The sequence below is a fragment of the Poecilia formosa genome, unplaced genomic scaffold, assembly GCF_000485575.1.
Source record: "Poecilia formosa unplaced genomic scaffold, Poecilia_formosa-5.1.2 Scaffold211, whole genome shotgun sequence".
Classification (NCBI taxonomy): Eukaryota; Metazoa; Chordata; class Actinopteri; order Cyprinodontiformes; family Poeciliidae; genus Poecilia; species Poecilia formosa.
Genome location: NW_006800150.1, coordinates 445239 through 460195, shown reverse-complemented (window position 1 = coordinate 460195; position 14957 = coordinate 445239). Strand labels below are relative to the sequence as shown.

Here is a 14957-nt window from a genome sequence, read left to right as displayed (position 1 = left end):
CTATTTTTGATATCTGCATCAGTTTGTAAATTAAATCAGGACATCTTGAAGCAAAAACTGCCAATTGTTCATTTAATAAATAAGGGCTTCTTAGTTTACCTCTTATTCACCTGGAAAAAAGCAAAGACTCAAAGTGGAGCTTGTGGAAAGGAGAGAAATTGGCAAAAAAAAATTTTTGCATAATTTACATTTTTTAAATTGATTTAATATCTTGTTTGAAATATTGCTGGATATGGGTTAAACATCAGGGATATTATGTTACTTCTCTATGAAGCAGGGCTGATCAAGCTGCTTGCACTGCAGATATACAACAATATTCGATCTATGGCTTCAATCTCTGCAGAACAATTACATTTGCAGAGAAGAAACATGCCAACATTAGAGTAGCACTACGATGAACTGCTCCATAAGAGGTATAAAAAACATCATCCGAAAAGCAAGAAGTGAGTTTAGGGAAGACTGCTGCTGAATGTGCCCAGACAGAAGCAAATAATTGGCATTATTGACTTTTTATTTTTAATACCAAACCAACTTAATGTTGATTCATACAGAGGCTGATGTGGAAAAAAGGTTCAGATTCACTTTCAGGAAACTATCACACCAAGACAATTCTTACTTTCTTTCACTTTGGAGTTCATCTTTCTTGTTCTTCACTTCATAATACTTTTTGTCCAGCTCCTCAACGCGGGTCTTCACCTCATTTAAGTCTTGATCAAGTTTCTAGGAGACACAAAATGAACAATGCTCACACAAACTCTCTTGTTCATACTCAATCTGATCCAAGGTACATATAGAGATGTGAAATGATTATGAGACACCACAGAAACAAGCAGCAACTTCAGTGTTCAGTCTTGAGGTCTTACGTTGTACTGCTCCAGGTTCTTCTCCTTGTTCATCTCCGTGTCCTCCAGGTCTTTGTGGATGGCTGCAATCTGCCTCTTCTTGTCATTTATGGCCTGGTCCAGCGACTTCAACTCCTTCTTGATCCACTTGTCCCTCTCCTCCTTGGAGGTGAACTGACTGCCGCGGCCCTGCTTGGCATACAGGTCAGTCCTCTCCTGGGTAGCTTGAGCCAGTCTGGAGTGGGGAAAAAAAAGCTTTAGCAGTCGGCTTAAACAACAAAGACAATATCGGTCACATTAAATATTATTAAACCTCAAAAGGTGTTGGTTTGGCTTAATGTCAACAGTTTTATTTCATGTGAAACCTGCTTTCCAAAGTTTCTTGTACTTAAAAACATTCCAGCTAGCGTAAGCCGTGCTTTCACCGAGTGCTGACTGACTCATGGCGTTCTGCTTGGTCGTCAGCTGCGTACCGGTGAGTCATCCCTACCTAGAGATGCCCCGCTCCTCCTTCTCCTTCACCATGTTGAATTTGGGTTCGGTCTCCTGGAGCTCCTTCTGCTTCTCCTCGATCTTCTCCAGCAGCTTCTGACGCTCCTTCAGCAGCCGTTTCTGCCAGAACAAACCGTTTACAGCAAGTCAAACTTCCCTCTGTTGGTAAAGCGCTTTTTTCATAGATCGCTGATTATTCTTGTTCCTGGTCAAAATGAGTAAAAAAATAAATAAAAATCACCCCAGTTTTCCACTCATTTTGTCAATATTTTAAGAGAATAATCAAAAGCTGGTGAATCTTTTTATTTTGCTCCAGATTGGATCAATCCAAACACCGGCAGCCAACATGAAGCTCCAAACCCAAAAAAATAACAAAATAACATTTTCTTCTATGCCTGTCAGCCACTTTACACAAGACCATATGGAGAGCAATCAGTGCCAACTGTGCAGACAAAGAAAAAAAAAATCATGCCAAAAGGAATGTATAGTGGGCCTGAAGGTGATTCTGCTGATTAATCGTTTCGCTTCAGCAACGCTCACATTCGGTTTTTTCCATATGAAGTTTGAAAAACAGACTCGGACTAAAATGATTTATCGGCTTAATCATGACTAATCAATCACTGAAATAATTAGCTAATTTAGTAATTGATTAATCGTTAGCTGGAGTATTCAAACTATAAAAAAGGCAATTTACTCAAATAAATGCATATTCAGAGCAGTAATAAAGCCAAAACATGTATATATATATATATCAATACATATCAATTTTGCATTTAACTTAAAAGCACCTATGTTTGTTGATACGATTCACTCAAACTCCTAAGGTGGCATTTTAATTTGTAGTCAACTGGTTCAAATTCACTAAAGGAATTTGAAAGATTCAGCACATAGAATATAGGAGAGAGAAAAGCAAGAATGGGTGAAAACATGGATGGATGAACAGAAACATAAAAAAAAGGTTTGGAAGGATGATAATAGTCAAAGAAAACGAATGGACAGATTCTGTATGACCAACAAAAAGATGGACTGGAAAACGTACAGAATGGGATGGAAAATTAAGTTTAGAAATGTAAATATTTTCCATTTCATTCAGACCCAGAAAACACTTGAAACAAATTCCACACTTTTCAGAGTTTTCCAGGCTGCATAGGAACCCCGTTTCAATTATTCAGTTTGCTCTTTTCTTAACATTTCAGCAGCTCGATACAACAGGTTGAACAGAAATTCACAAGCAAGAAGCTGCCTTTCCAGTTAGGAACCAGCTCAAGCGAAGCGAGTGAAGACGGCCCTCCCTGCTTTCCCACAGTGGTGCGGATGAACACGAGGGGTGCTGGTGCATCGTCACGTGTTTTCTGTGACGCAGATCGGAGGCTTCCGTACCCTCTGTTCGCTGTTGCCTGCCAGCTCATCCTGCAGGTCCTTGGCCTTCAGCTCCAGCTTGGTCCTCTGCTTGATCTGCTCCTGGCGCTCCGCCGACAGTTGCTCTTTCTCCTCCTTCATGGCAGAAACCTTGGACTTGAGCTCGCGCACAACGCGCTCCGTCTCCTGCAAAAGAAAAAAAAAATGGAAATGAGAACAGATTAAAGGGCTGTGAGATTCGTTTTAGAGGAATTTTCACTTTTTGACTCACTAAGTGACAGAATATTATTTATTTATCTAAAAATAAACTGGTTATTTATCTCTGTGCACCAAAACTAAGACTAAATAAAAATTAGATTTGAAATAGAATAAATACCCAAACATATGTATTTTTATATTGCCCCCCCCCCAAAAAAAATATTTTTTTTTCCCACACAATGAAAAGAAAAAGAAGTACTTCTGTATGATCAATTTTATTCTAACAATAAAAAATGTTTATGTCAAACTTGTCATGCAATTTATTCATTGATTTATTGTTTCAACTAAACAATTTGTTAAGAATATTTTTAACAAGTCTTTCAAACTGAACACCTTCAAAATATGGAGGTCTAATCCTGCCAAAAATAAATGAGAAAAAAAAAACACACTAAATACAGGACATTAGAAAAAGAGAAAACAATAAATAATAAAACTGAAAAGTAAACTAATTAATGAAAGGCTAAGACTGGAAATAAAATGGAAAATATAATTAGAATTTAACCGAAGAAGCACAAATGCCACATCCCGGCTTCATTTCAGGATATTTGCTCGTCTTTTAGTCCCTGATCCGTTATTCAAAATATAAATGAAATTATGTTGAAAATGCTAAAACAAATATTCATGGCAAATCTCATAATCAAATAAGTTGGGAAAGATTTTATTTTTTGAAAGCAATATTGAGGCATTAATTACTTTACCAAGTTATTTATTCACATCTATTTATTTCTACATTTATCACCAATTTTGCCAGGATCAGTCCTCCGTGTGGATAAGAACACAAAATACACACACACACACACACACACACACACACACACACACACACACACACACATATATCAGTTTGTTTTTCAGCTTTACCTCTACTTTGTCCCGGGCGTCTTGCTGAGCGTCACGCAGCTGTCTGGATTTGTCTCCACAGGTCTCTCTCTTGGAGGACAACTAAAGACGGCCAAGAAATAAAAATAAAAACCACAGAATCCAAGAAAAAAAAACAAACAAAAAAAACAAGAGGTTTCCCGCTCTAGATGGTGACATTTTCATGTACACATTTACACCAGTATGTCTTGGTAAGAAATGGACTTGTGTAAACTGATCACCTCATCTAGTTTGGCGCGAGTTTCGTTCAGCTCCTGGTTGTAAATGGTGTACTCCAGAGCTCTCCTCATCTTGTCCCACTTCTGGTACTGAGCCAGCTCCTCCTTCTCGTCCTCCAGGGTATGCAGACGCTCCTCGATGTACTTCAGCAGCTCATTGATCTTTTCTCGCTTTCCCTCTTAGGGAAAAAAAACAAACACACGAGCCGGGTTGTCGGCAGAAATGTCAGCTAAAGTTTAGTTTAACAGTACATGATGTTCACTGATAATCGCTGCTGTTGCAACTGCAGTACAAAATCTGAGAAATCAAACCAGCTGTAGTAGAACGTTGTGTTCAGTTATTATCCAGATGAAAAGCCGCAAAATACCAGCAACCCTCTCTCAAGAAGCTGCAGGTTTATCATCGGCTTACGCTTTAGGGTCATAACTCGACATGATCCAGGCCTTCTTCTTTTCAAGTTTACTAAAACTATGTATGTTTTATATCTTAAGTTCGAAGCTCTTACCCGTCTCCTTCATGAGAGAAATACTCTCCTCCTTCCGTTCGTCGTACACTCGCGTTCCTGCCACCTCTCTCAGAAGCTTCAGTCGCTGAGAATCGGGCGCTGTGGCCATTTGGTTGATCTGCAAGTAGAATTTAAAATCAATCAAGTCAGTCAAATTTATTTGCGCAGCACATTTCAAAATCAAGGCAGTTCAAAGTTATTTACGTAATGAAAAACACAAAAATACAAAGTCATAGAAGACACAGTCAACACCTGAAACATTACGGTCAAGCCGTCATTACGCATCAAAGTGTTGGTCAGTGTTTCATTTATTATGGTACAAAAAGCAAATCCAGACAGGCTTTTAGTCTAGATTGAGAGGAAGTCGGTGTTTCAGCTGTTCTACAGTTTTCCGGATGTTTGCTCCAGATTTGTGGTGCATAGAAGCTGAATCCTGCTTCTCCAGAACCAGAACCAGAAGACCTGAGAGGCAGAGGTTGATACACCACCACCCACAGATCTTTAATCTACTCTAATGCTAAGCTTCCAGGGATTTATAAACTAACTAAAAGATGCAACGAAGATGGAAATGCCTAAAGTTAGTTTATCTCATCAAATCTGTATTCTGAGAAATGACAAAGATTACAAATCAACATTGGTTTAAGGAGGCGAGGAAAATTCTGTTGGAGCCTCCTGCTCATCTCTCATCACAGCAGCATCATTTCACACTGATGAATTTAGAAAAAAAAAAAAAAGAAGAAGAAAAAAAATCATAGTTTCCTCACCTTTCCCTGCTTGACAATGTAGTACGGGTTACTGCGCGAGAAGCCGGCGCTCTCCAGAAGGTTCATGACGTCATTCTTACTGCAACGTGAAAACGGGCAGGAAACTTAGGAAGGAGGCAGAGTTGGACGGTTTTCTGTGGGACTTTTTACAAGTACAAATTTACGGTCGAGCCGGAACAATACGCACGTCACCATCTTCTTGTCCAAGAAGTACTGGTCCTTCTTCGCGCCGATGACACGGCGAAGGGAGACCTCCTCTTTGTCGATCTGGAGGGAGAGAAATTTCTCACTAGTGATGCCGACGGTCCCACATAACGGCTGATTTATGCAGCTTATACAACAGTATTATGCAACTGGGAATGCAGTTTCTAGCACAAACTTTAGATTTCTACTTAATGCCGTCACAATAAGCAATAAATGAATTAATCACAATTGGCGCAATCATTTTATGGACAATAGTCATTAAAGAGATGAGAAATGCTGCAAACATTTGACACCCAGTTGCCAAGTAATTAGTTTGAAGCTTTTGTCACTTCTGCCTGTTTTCCCTGTCTAAACTGAATAATTGAAGGATACGCAGTTTTTGCGAGTGAAACATCATTAACCATTTAAATAATTATTGTTTTGTTTTATTTTGGATATTTAAAATGTTTTAAAGTTCCAGTGTTAAAATTTTCTTTAGAACCTAAAGTTTTGTTGTTTTTTTATGTGAGTGGGTATACAATAAGCCAATATTATTATTATTATTATTGTATTAGTTGAAAATGGTTCCAAATTGACATAATCATAGTTTATCGTAATAATTTTTGGGACAATTTATCACCCAGGCCTATTTCTACTATACTTAAAGAATCAGCTAGCATCATTATCAGTAGTGTGTATAGCTGAAGCAGAAAGGTGTAATGACACACCTATAGAAATTTGTTACATATTTACCCTGAGCACAATTTGTTATCTTGTTAACGCGATACGTACAGAAGACAATCTTAATACTCCAACCAATATTAAAAATAATATTAGCATTGTCAAAAAAAAAAAAGACCAGTATTCACAATTCTTCAGACATCATTATCCAAATGATTTAAACCTTCAAGGCTTTCAGCAAAACACTGTTGAAGCCCAAATTCCCAAGCATCTTACAAAGATCAGAAATGTCACTCAGCATTATTTGTTATGCTTTATCTCTGTAGTTCCAGAACTATAAATGGCACTGACATTTTGAGGCTCAAAAAGCAATGGTTGAGAGAAAGAGGACAGAGAAAATGTTAACAATTCATACCGGAAGCCGGTTGTCGGAGTTATCGAATATAATCTCCACAAAAGCTGAAATGACGCGCGGACCAGTTCCTTCCTGGAGTAACAGAAGTAGAAAAACATAATAAATAATTTAAAAAAAAAACTAACTTTCACAATGATAATCCTGCCACTAACATTAAAATACTTCCTTATTTGTTTCAAGGTTGTAAAAGGTTTTTTTTTTCCCCCAATAGAGCAATTCAAGCTACATTCAGGAGACTGAACGTTGTTAGAACTCACATGAAGCAGGGCCAGGCGCTGTTCGGGTCGCAGGTGGCTGAATTCATCGCTGAGCACAAACTGGATGGCTGCAAAAGACAATTGAACATTGTGGTCACTTCGTTATTGTTTTACACATGTTGGAGAAATCCAGCTGAATAAGTAAAGGCGTACGTACCATAGAAAAAGTTACTTTTTCCAGATCCATTTCTGCCGACTGAAACAAAACAAAGTTGGTGAAGTGGAGATATGGAAAGACTCACACAGCTCAGTATTAACAAAACAAAAGTGATAGCAGTGTTGAACATTGTGATGATAGTACTGATTATTAACCTATATCTTTCAAATAAATTATTGGCAGACAGAAATTTCCTACTCATAACCAAAAAAAAAATAAAAGACACATTTCCATAACAGGTTTCTGTTTCTATGACAGATGGCTGTTTGTTGAATACAGTGTTTCAATTACCGGATGTCTAATAAAGAAAACATAAGAAATCAACCAAATCATTATAGTTAATGAAGATTTTCAAATATCAATGTAGCAAAAACTACAGGTGTAATGAATGTTTCATGGAAAATATCAAAACTTTTGAGACCAAGTGATTTTATGTCTTAATTGAACATACATACACAGCCGGTCATTTTAAGTTCTCTTATTGCTCATTTGGATGAAATCATTTGTTCTGATGTACTTCTCTTTTGAAATTGTTAAACCTATTTGAGTTGTTTATATAAAAGCTTAGTCAACATTGAATGCAGCAGCAGCTTCAATACAGTAATATACGAGTGGAAATTATGATATGATAAACATTGCATCTCTAATTAAAACTTCTATGCAGGATAAAAACAAAATTTGAAATGAAAAAAAAGCACAAACTCACCGATCACATTGTGCTTGGGACTAAAGGGGTCCACAACAGTTTGATCCCTATAACTTCTGAACCCCTGGATAATGACCTGCAGATAAACAACCACAAACAGCATCTCCTTTAGTATAACAGCGACAATGTGCAATTAGTATGCAAATGTCGGAAAAGGCAAGTTTAAGAAAGTTTCTTGCAGAATTGTCTCAGTATCTGAACTTTGTATGTGGGGATTTTTGCACCAAATACAGATCCTAAAAGCGGGACTGGGCCATTTGAGACAAGCGCTGGCGCTAGCTTTCATTCAGAGCGTTACCAGCCTTATAACAACATAATATGATGATTATAACAGGCAAAAGTACTATCGATGTCTCATATGCATTGCAGAGTTACGTGCAATATAATGCTGGTAACCACTGGCATAAAAACCATAGGACTAAAGGTATGAAAATCTACAACTACTAGGCTAATGGCATTAGCTTAGCTTCTTAACATGGAGTCGTGCAGCGATTAAAGATAAAAACAGGCCACACCGACACCTAACTTTACAGAAAAAAAACTTGACTTTAACTGCATTTTCGGAATCTTTGTATGGTTTTATAAAACAATTAGCATATTACGGGTGAAATCTTTAAAGCGTTTACTTTAGCTTTAGCATACCGTTAAGCTAGCATGGCTATAGATTAGTTAGGCTCCACCATGCAGAAGCCCGGTGGATAGCTTACCTGTTTAATATACATGGCTGCCTAAACAGGACGTCCCCTGGATCACACCTGGAGAATTATAATATCCTCCACACACTAAATAAAACAACCCGAGAAATTAGGAATAATAGAACAACTGCTGCATATAAAAAAAATAATGATGGAGTGTATGCTAACAGAGAATAACATGGAAAATGGCGGCGGGGGCGGGATAGAGCGGCTCGTACCATTAAGTGAAAACGGGGTCTTCGTAGCTAAAAAAAAAAACACGGATAAATTGTGTGTATTTTGAAAAATCTTACTCTGAAAGTTTATGATCTTCTATTGAAGTATTAAAATTTTAACTATGGCACAGTCGTGTCTAATTTAGCTCCAAAATGCTTTATTGGTATTCACATCTCCTTCCTTAAACAGTTGGTACAATCCGACTCTTCCCTTCTGGGCGCCAAACAAAATTGTTACAGTTCTTCCTTTCTCCTCTGTTTTATCTGAACTAGCTGCTTAGAGCAAGGTGTATTTCAGTTTCATCAATAGGTTATCTAAATTCATAAAGAAAGGGGATTTTTTTTTAGCGCCATTTAAAATAAAACATCGAAGCCTATGGGACCATTCGTTTCATATCACAGATAATTCATGTTTTCAGAACCTGAATTATGAGATGTCACAAGAAAGATTATGTACCACAGATCAGAGAAGATGTCTGAAAACATTTGTTGGAACCAGAATTTGACTTTGTCTACTTATTTGGTCATTTTAAAGAAGGTTTGGCCTGCACGCTTCATATTTTATCTGCATTTATTTTATTTTATTTTTTTTTAAGATGAAATTTCCAAAATTCAAGCCAGAAATAACAAAAAGATGTCCCATAAATCAAAATGTTAACGACAGAGGTTTCTCAGCAGCCCCGACCTCAAAATACAAAATGGCTGCCTTAAAACTTGGTGGTAGTTGAAGTAAAACGCATTCTTTTTCATGTCCAGTAGTTATATGGAAATAATTTGTATATGAAACAATTAGCCTAGTTGTTGAGGTAATAAACAAACTCAGCAAATTTTTGATGAACACATAGTATTTCTATTTCCAAACATGGTTCTGCTTAGTGTTCAAATGTATTAATTGGAAACAAATATATTGTATTGATCATTTCAGCCTGACTCCAACAAGAAACAAATCACACAAATTTCCTGGCATGCAATTAGAAAATGCTCAATTTGTGTTTTAGGTCATTTCTTGATACAAGGGGCGACTTCTCACAATAAAAATTGAGTATCGGAGAAGAAAAATACATTTTGAGACTCTTTTAGTCGTTCCTAAATAAGAAACAGTAAAATAGGGATTTCTGAAGATAATATCTGTTTTCTTTGTTTTATATTTGCAGATAATAAAATGTAGCATGTTTTTATTCATATGTCAAAACAAAATGAAGTCACATTTGAATTCTGTCTTATTTCAATTTTCTTTCTCAGAAGTTTTCTTGTAGTGACACTCTCATTAGTCCATGCTGCAGGGCTTTGATCGTGATGCAACATCAGGATAATTGTGGATAACAAGAATGCATTTTTAAGCTTTTCACCTGTGATTTGTTCTCATCTTAATTTATAAATATGTGGCTTGTGTAACTACCACAATTTGGGAAGACATGGGGTCTGACTTTTATTCAGAAAAATGAGACTTCTTATCTGGGCTCAAAGTCACTGCAGGTGTCACTGTTGCTTCTCCTTTTACCACATCATGTGGCCATAATTGATCATTGGGTTTTACTTCTTGCTTCAAATACATAAAAATTACAACATGACAACGTTTCAGTGGTGAAAACATTTATTAAACACATTTCATTTCCTACATTATTGAAAAAAAAAACAGACCATTATTTTAAAATAAATTAGGTTTAAATGCCTAACCGTAATTGTGAATAGGCAAGTGAATCACAATATTAACCTAAGGCATGTATATTGCAGTTAATCACTGTGCTGTGTTGTTTCATCACCGCAGCGCAAAAGACGGGAAAACCTTTCGACTGAACACAGTTTTTTGTTGTTTTTAACGCTTCGCTGAGTCTCTTGCTGATTTCCGCTGCGTCTACCCGCTCTGCTGGTTTCAACATCAGGCACGCAGAAAGCATTGATTCTTAAAATTTCAAGTAATACTACCAAGCAATCGTAGTTCTTTTCTTTCTTTAAGGCAGTGCAGTTATTGGGCTCAGTTTCAACGGGTGGTGTACTGGGGACTGCAGGCAAGAGGTAGGGAGGGTGAACATGGATGGCTCAAAGTTTTTGGTGCTGAAAGTGGCGGAGAAGTCATTGGCAAAAAACGAGGCTGACTCTGTGACGCACGGAGTGGCCGGTTCGGGCGTGGCAGCCATGGCCGGGGCGTTGGACAAGACCTCGGACTCGAACTGCAACAGCTGGCCCATGAAGCTGAAGTTTGGCGAAATGACGGAGCGCCGCTGCTTGATGACCTCGAAGGCTTCATTGAGCCTCAGTTTCTGGGTCCTCATGATGTACGCCATGCAGATGGTGGGCGAACGTGAGATGCCTGCTTCGCAGTGTACCAGTACCTTCCCTCCTGATTGCTTCACTTGATCTAAAGAGGAAAGAAAGGAAGAAATCTTTGTTGAAATCAGTTTTTTTTTTTCTCAGAATCACAGCTTAGCTGCATAATCATCACATTTCTTCTCAGCACGCTACATATTCAAAGTTACTCTGGTCTCCTTGCGCCAGCCTTCGTGGCGCAAGGAGACAAACTTCTTTTGCTGGTGTTAGTCACAAAGCACACCAGCTCCTGCACCAATGTGGGGGCGCTGCATTCAGCCTCCATATTCACAGGTGTGTGTCCTATACGTGCCGCGCTCCTACAGGTTTTACCGGTACATCCTACCACCTCCACACGTATCTGCTTTCACCTATCTCTCTAAATGTCCCTTCTTAAACGCTTCAAGAATTCTTAGAAATTCTCCAAACACCTACGGGTCTGTACTTTCATTAGCCTTGCGTGCAAGTCTGATCTACCCACAGCTGCAGACAGCAGTTTCATTAGCCACTGTGCACACCTACACGTCTCTCTGCATCACAGGAACTATGAGGGCCACTTCTATCCGTTCCCTGAGAGCCCGTCTTGCTAAGAGAGTGACAGCAACCTGAATTAAGCTGGACAGGATCAGTGGGTGTTTTAATAGCCGAAGTTTGCTCTGAATTAACAGGACATACTTCAGTGGGTCAGCAATATTCATTATCCTCCCTCGTCTCACCGTTACATCAGTTAGACACATTTGGGATTTGCTGATTGATTTTAATTTAAGACCAACAGCTGTGATTATTTGTGTACCCTGCATGTCTAATGACTGATGAATTTCGGAAGCTGCGTTTGAATGTAGGTTAAACCTGCTCCCAGGAACGCTTTTGATGCCTTATGTAACAACCAGGCTTACTCAGAACCACGTCCCCAAACAATACACAGTACTGACAATACAGGTCAGGCTAGCTGCTTGTGGATGAGCTGTGTCTTTGGTTATGCCAAGCTATAAATAACCCATTGTGTATTACCTTTGCTACTGCCGTTATGCAGCAGCCCCATTACCTGTCCTACATGCCGTCCTTCCCTCTCTAACATATTTTGCAGGCCTTCTGGCCTCGGGGCCATCAGTAATTTCCATCTCGTAGGGACAAAAAAAAAAAAACCCTCTCTTACTGTGCGTTAGTCACCCAGTATTTATCCTCCACCCACTCATCACAAATAATAGCTTGTTGTGCTGTGTGTCTCAGTCAGCCTACAAATTCTGACCCCATTGCTACGGTTCACCTAGTTGTCACACTGACTGACCACACCCGGCAACGCAGAGATTTGGCCGCAGTGCTGATGACGGCATCGGAGAGCCGTCTATGCGTTAAGACGGAGGAGGAGGGAAGGAGATCGGAAGGGTATAAGGCTAGAGAGGAAATCCTGACTGACAGAAGTCTGGCTGGGTTATATCGGTGAGGGATTGAAGGTTTGTGATGACGATAAACTGATTACCGCTGGGTTTCTCAAAGCTTTCTAGTTGTGAATGGCAGCAGGCTTCAGATAGAGGGAGACTTATTTCAAGATGCTTTTCAAAAATAGCAATGCCTATGTATGGGTATAGAAGTCTTTTTGTATCTCAGCCTGGGTATTTTTAAGATTTGAATATTGTGGCCGTTAAACCCGTACATCGTCCTAACTTAGCATCGTTGCAGACTTGAGAGATTAAAGTATTTTAAGCACCAAGACTTTTGTCATAACAATATCCAGCCACTCACCAATGAATTCTATTGCCTCCTGAAAGTGTGAGCTAATGTCGGCCATGGGGCTATCCTCCACCGGGATCCACTTGTAGTCATAGTGGCCCCTGGTCGGATGCAGGTCCCGACGCGACACGTTGAGCAAGGCTGTGATGTGAAGGTCGCTGAGATAGTCCTGTCTAGAAGCGTGGTAGGCACTGCCGAGGTAGAGGAAAGGCAGGATCTCTACGGGTTTACCCTAGAGCGCAGAGAAAACAGAAACATAAGTCAGGTGTTAATGGGCAAGAACACACAGCCTCTCAGAGAAGACAAAACATCCACCGCCAGCCTTGATCCATCAGCTTTTACCCACCCCACACCATGAGAAAATGCACATTCATTTATGGACCAAAAAAAAAGTGTGGTGGAAAATGGAGGAACGGAGCCATTAAGGGCAGTAGTACCTCACAACATCTCAGTCAGAGAGACACAGGAGGTCATTCAGATCTGAGGCTTTCTCAGGCTTTCTATTTATAGTACACATGACAGAGGAAAGGTTGCAGATGAAAGCCTCAGTGAGAGGTTGTGCTTCTCTCTTTTTTTTTTTTTTTTTTTTTTGCAGTATATATAAAGAACTGAGGAGCACTGAAGGTCAGGGAATATTGTGATGTGGCTTTGATGTCAAATATAAGCCTCTCTGACAACCAGCGTGGTTCTGCATGTGCCATATATATATAAAAAAACCTGACAGTTTGCAGCTGTGTGGGAGTGGAGGGGTGTTTCCATACCTGATCATAATCTGGTATGCGGTGAGAAAGCTTCTCGCTGTGGCTGCTGACTCTTTTCTCGGTTTCAGTTCCGCTCTGGTCAATGGTTTTCACCTCAGTGCAAAGTTCAGGGTATTGGGAGTAGAAGTTTTCGTATCCTCCTGAGCGAGCAACACACACACACACAGAGAAATACATGTCACGGATATGCATTTTTAGAAAAGAAGCTTAGAAAAATTACAACACCACCTCTAGCCTACTAACGCCTTCACACAAGAACGCACTTCTTGTGAAATGCCAGTGTTTATGAAACAGTCTTAACGCGGGATTTGAGAGTTTATAACCTGATTATAGACGCGTAATTAATTACAGGAGCCCTCACTAAGGGGACCGGTAATCCGTTTAGGCCAGCATCCTGACAGACGGAGATGGATGCGCTTCCCAACACATTGCCACGACCTCAGATGAACCTACTGCACTTGACTATGTAGTAAATATTGGGCTCCGATGAAGGAACCGAGCTTGGTTCGACATCTTTACCGCCAAGGAAAGTCGCTGCAGCATCAAGCTGCGTCTCTCCAGCACTGACTCATCCGCTCTACTGACGTACGCAGGACATTCATTTCTCCAATAAGTGAGAGAAAAATAGCTGCGATGAAGCGATGAAGTGATGGAGATGCCACCAAAATGTTGGTCAACCAACAATTTAAAAAAAAAGAAGCCATTTTAAGAGTGACTCGCGAAGGCTATTTCATGGATTTTGTCAGTCTGCATGCATCCAATTATGACAAATATAATATAATATAGAGTCAAGCAAATCTGTCATATTTGGATATTTATATCATATCCTTGTTACTTTATTAATGGTTACGACTTTCAGGCTGAAACAGGCAACAAAACCATGTGATATCAGAAAAAAATGAATTCAAATTCTCAATTTGGATTTCACGAATTCAGTTTATAATCAACAAAACTGAACCAAAAACAAACTGGTAAATAATAATAATAATAATAATAATAATAATAATAATAATAATAATAATAATAATAATAATTTCTTACCTTTCAAGAAGCAGATGCTTGCTCCGCTCGCTAGATGCGACAGGGTGTTTATTACTATTTGTGCTACACTGTCCTTTTTCAGCTTCTGCCAGTGGGACGTCCGGTCATCGAGAGCCACGATCGCCGATATGCTCCCTTCCCGGAGCCGAAACAGGGCTCTCTCGTCCGGGATGACGAACTGCAGAGGCACAGGGCCTCCCCGGGACCTCCGGACCACCAGAGAGTTGAGATTGACGTTGACGGACCCTTTAATACTGGAGTTCGTGAATGAAAAATAGGGTCGACAGTCCACAATGAGACAGCTCCCGCACTCCTTCCTGATGATCTTCTTCAGACGCCGGCAGTCAATGCTGGAGACCTTCATTTTCTTGTTGTTGTTGTTGTTGTTGTTGTTGTTGTTGCCTTAAACAACTGAGCTAGATGCGAAAGCGGGCGAGCAGCGAGCCCAGTGCGAGTCTGTGCCTACATTTCCTCCAAGGGGATTCCGGCC

At 39.6% G+C, this 14957-nt stretch overlaps 2 protein-coding genes across 3 annotated transcripts in view; both read right to left on the bottom strand.

Annotated features, from left to right (window-relative positions):
* Positions 1-8619, bottom strand: part of smc3 (structural maintenance of chromosomes 3) — a 28722-nt gene extending 20103 nt beyond the window's left edge. For both annotated transcript variants that reach the window (XM_007567624.2, XM_016679443.1), the window contains exons 1-14: positions 8425-8619; positions 7718-7793; positions 7012-7050; positions 6855-6922; positions 6598-6669; positions 5506-5585; positions 5319-5397; positions 4555-4672; positions 4052-4227; positions 3813-3893; positions 2715-2879; positions 1333-1454; positions 864-1077; positions 617-720 (exon numbers count right to left, since the gene is read on the bottom strand). In XM_007567624.2, coding sequence (XP_007567686.1) covers positions 617-720; positions 864-1077; positions 1333-1454; positions 2715-2879; positions 3813-3893; positions 4052-4227; positions 4555-4672; positions 5319-5397; positions 5506-5585; positions 6598-6669; positions 6855-6922; positions 7012-7050; positions 7718-7793; positions 8425-8439 — 1409 coding nt within the window. In that variant the 5' untranslated portion in view covers positions 8440-8619. The remainder of the gene's footprint in view (positions 1-616; positions 721-863; positions 1078-1332; positions 1455-2714; positions 2880-3812; positions 3894-4051; positions 4228-4554; positions 4673-5318; positions 5398-5505; positions 5586-6597; positions 6670-6854; positions 6923-7011; positions 7051-7717; positions 7794-8424) is intronic.
* Positions 8620-10278: 1659 nt separating this feature from the next.
* Positions 10279-14957, bottom strand: dusp5 (dual specificity phosphatase 5). Its single transcript, XM_007567623.2, has 4 exons — positions 14468-14957; positions 13427-13566; positions 12678-12897; positions 10279-10986 (listed from the first exon to the last, which is right to left on the bottom strand). The coding sequence occupies exons 1-4, from the start codon at positions 14829-14831 to the stop codon at positions 10580-10582; spliced, it is 1131 nt and encodes a 376-aa protein (XP_007567685.1). The 5' UTR covers positions 14832-14957; the 3' UTR covers positions 10279-10579.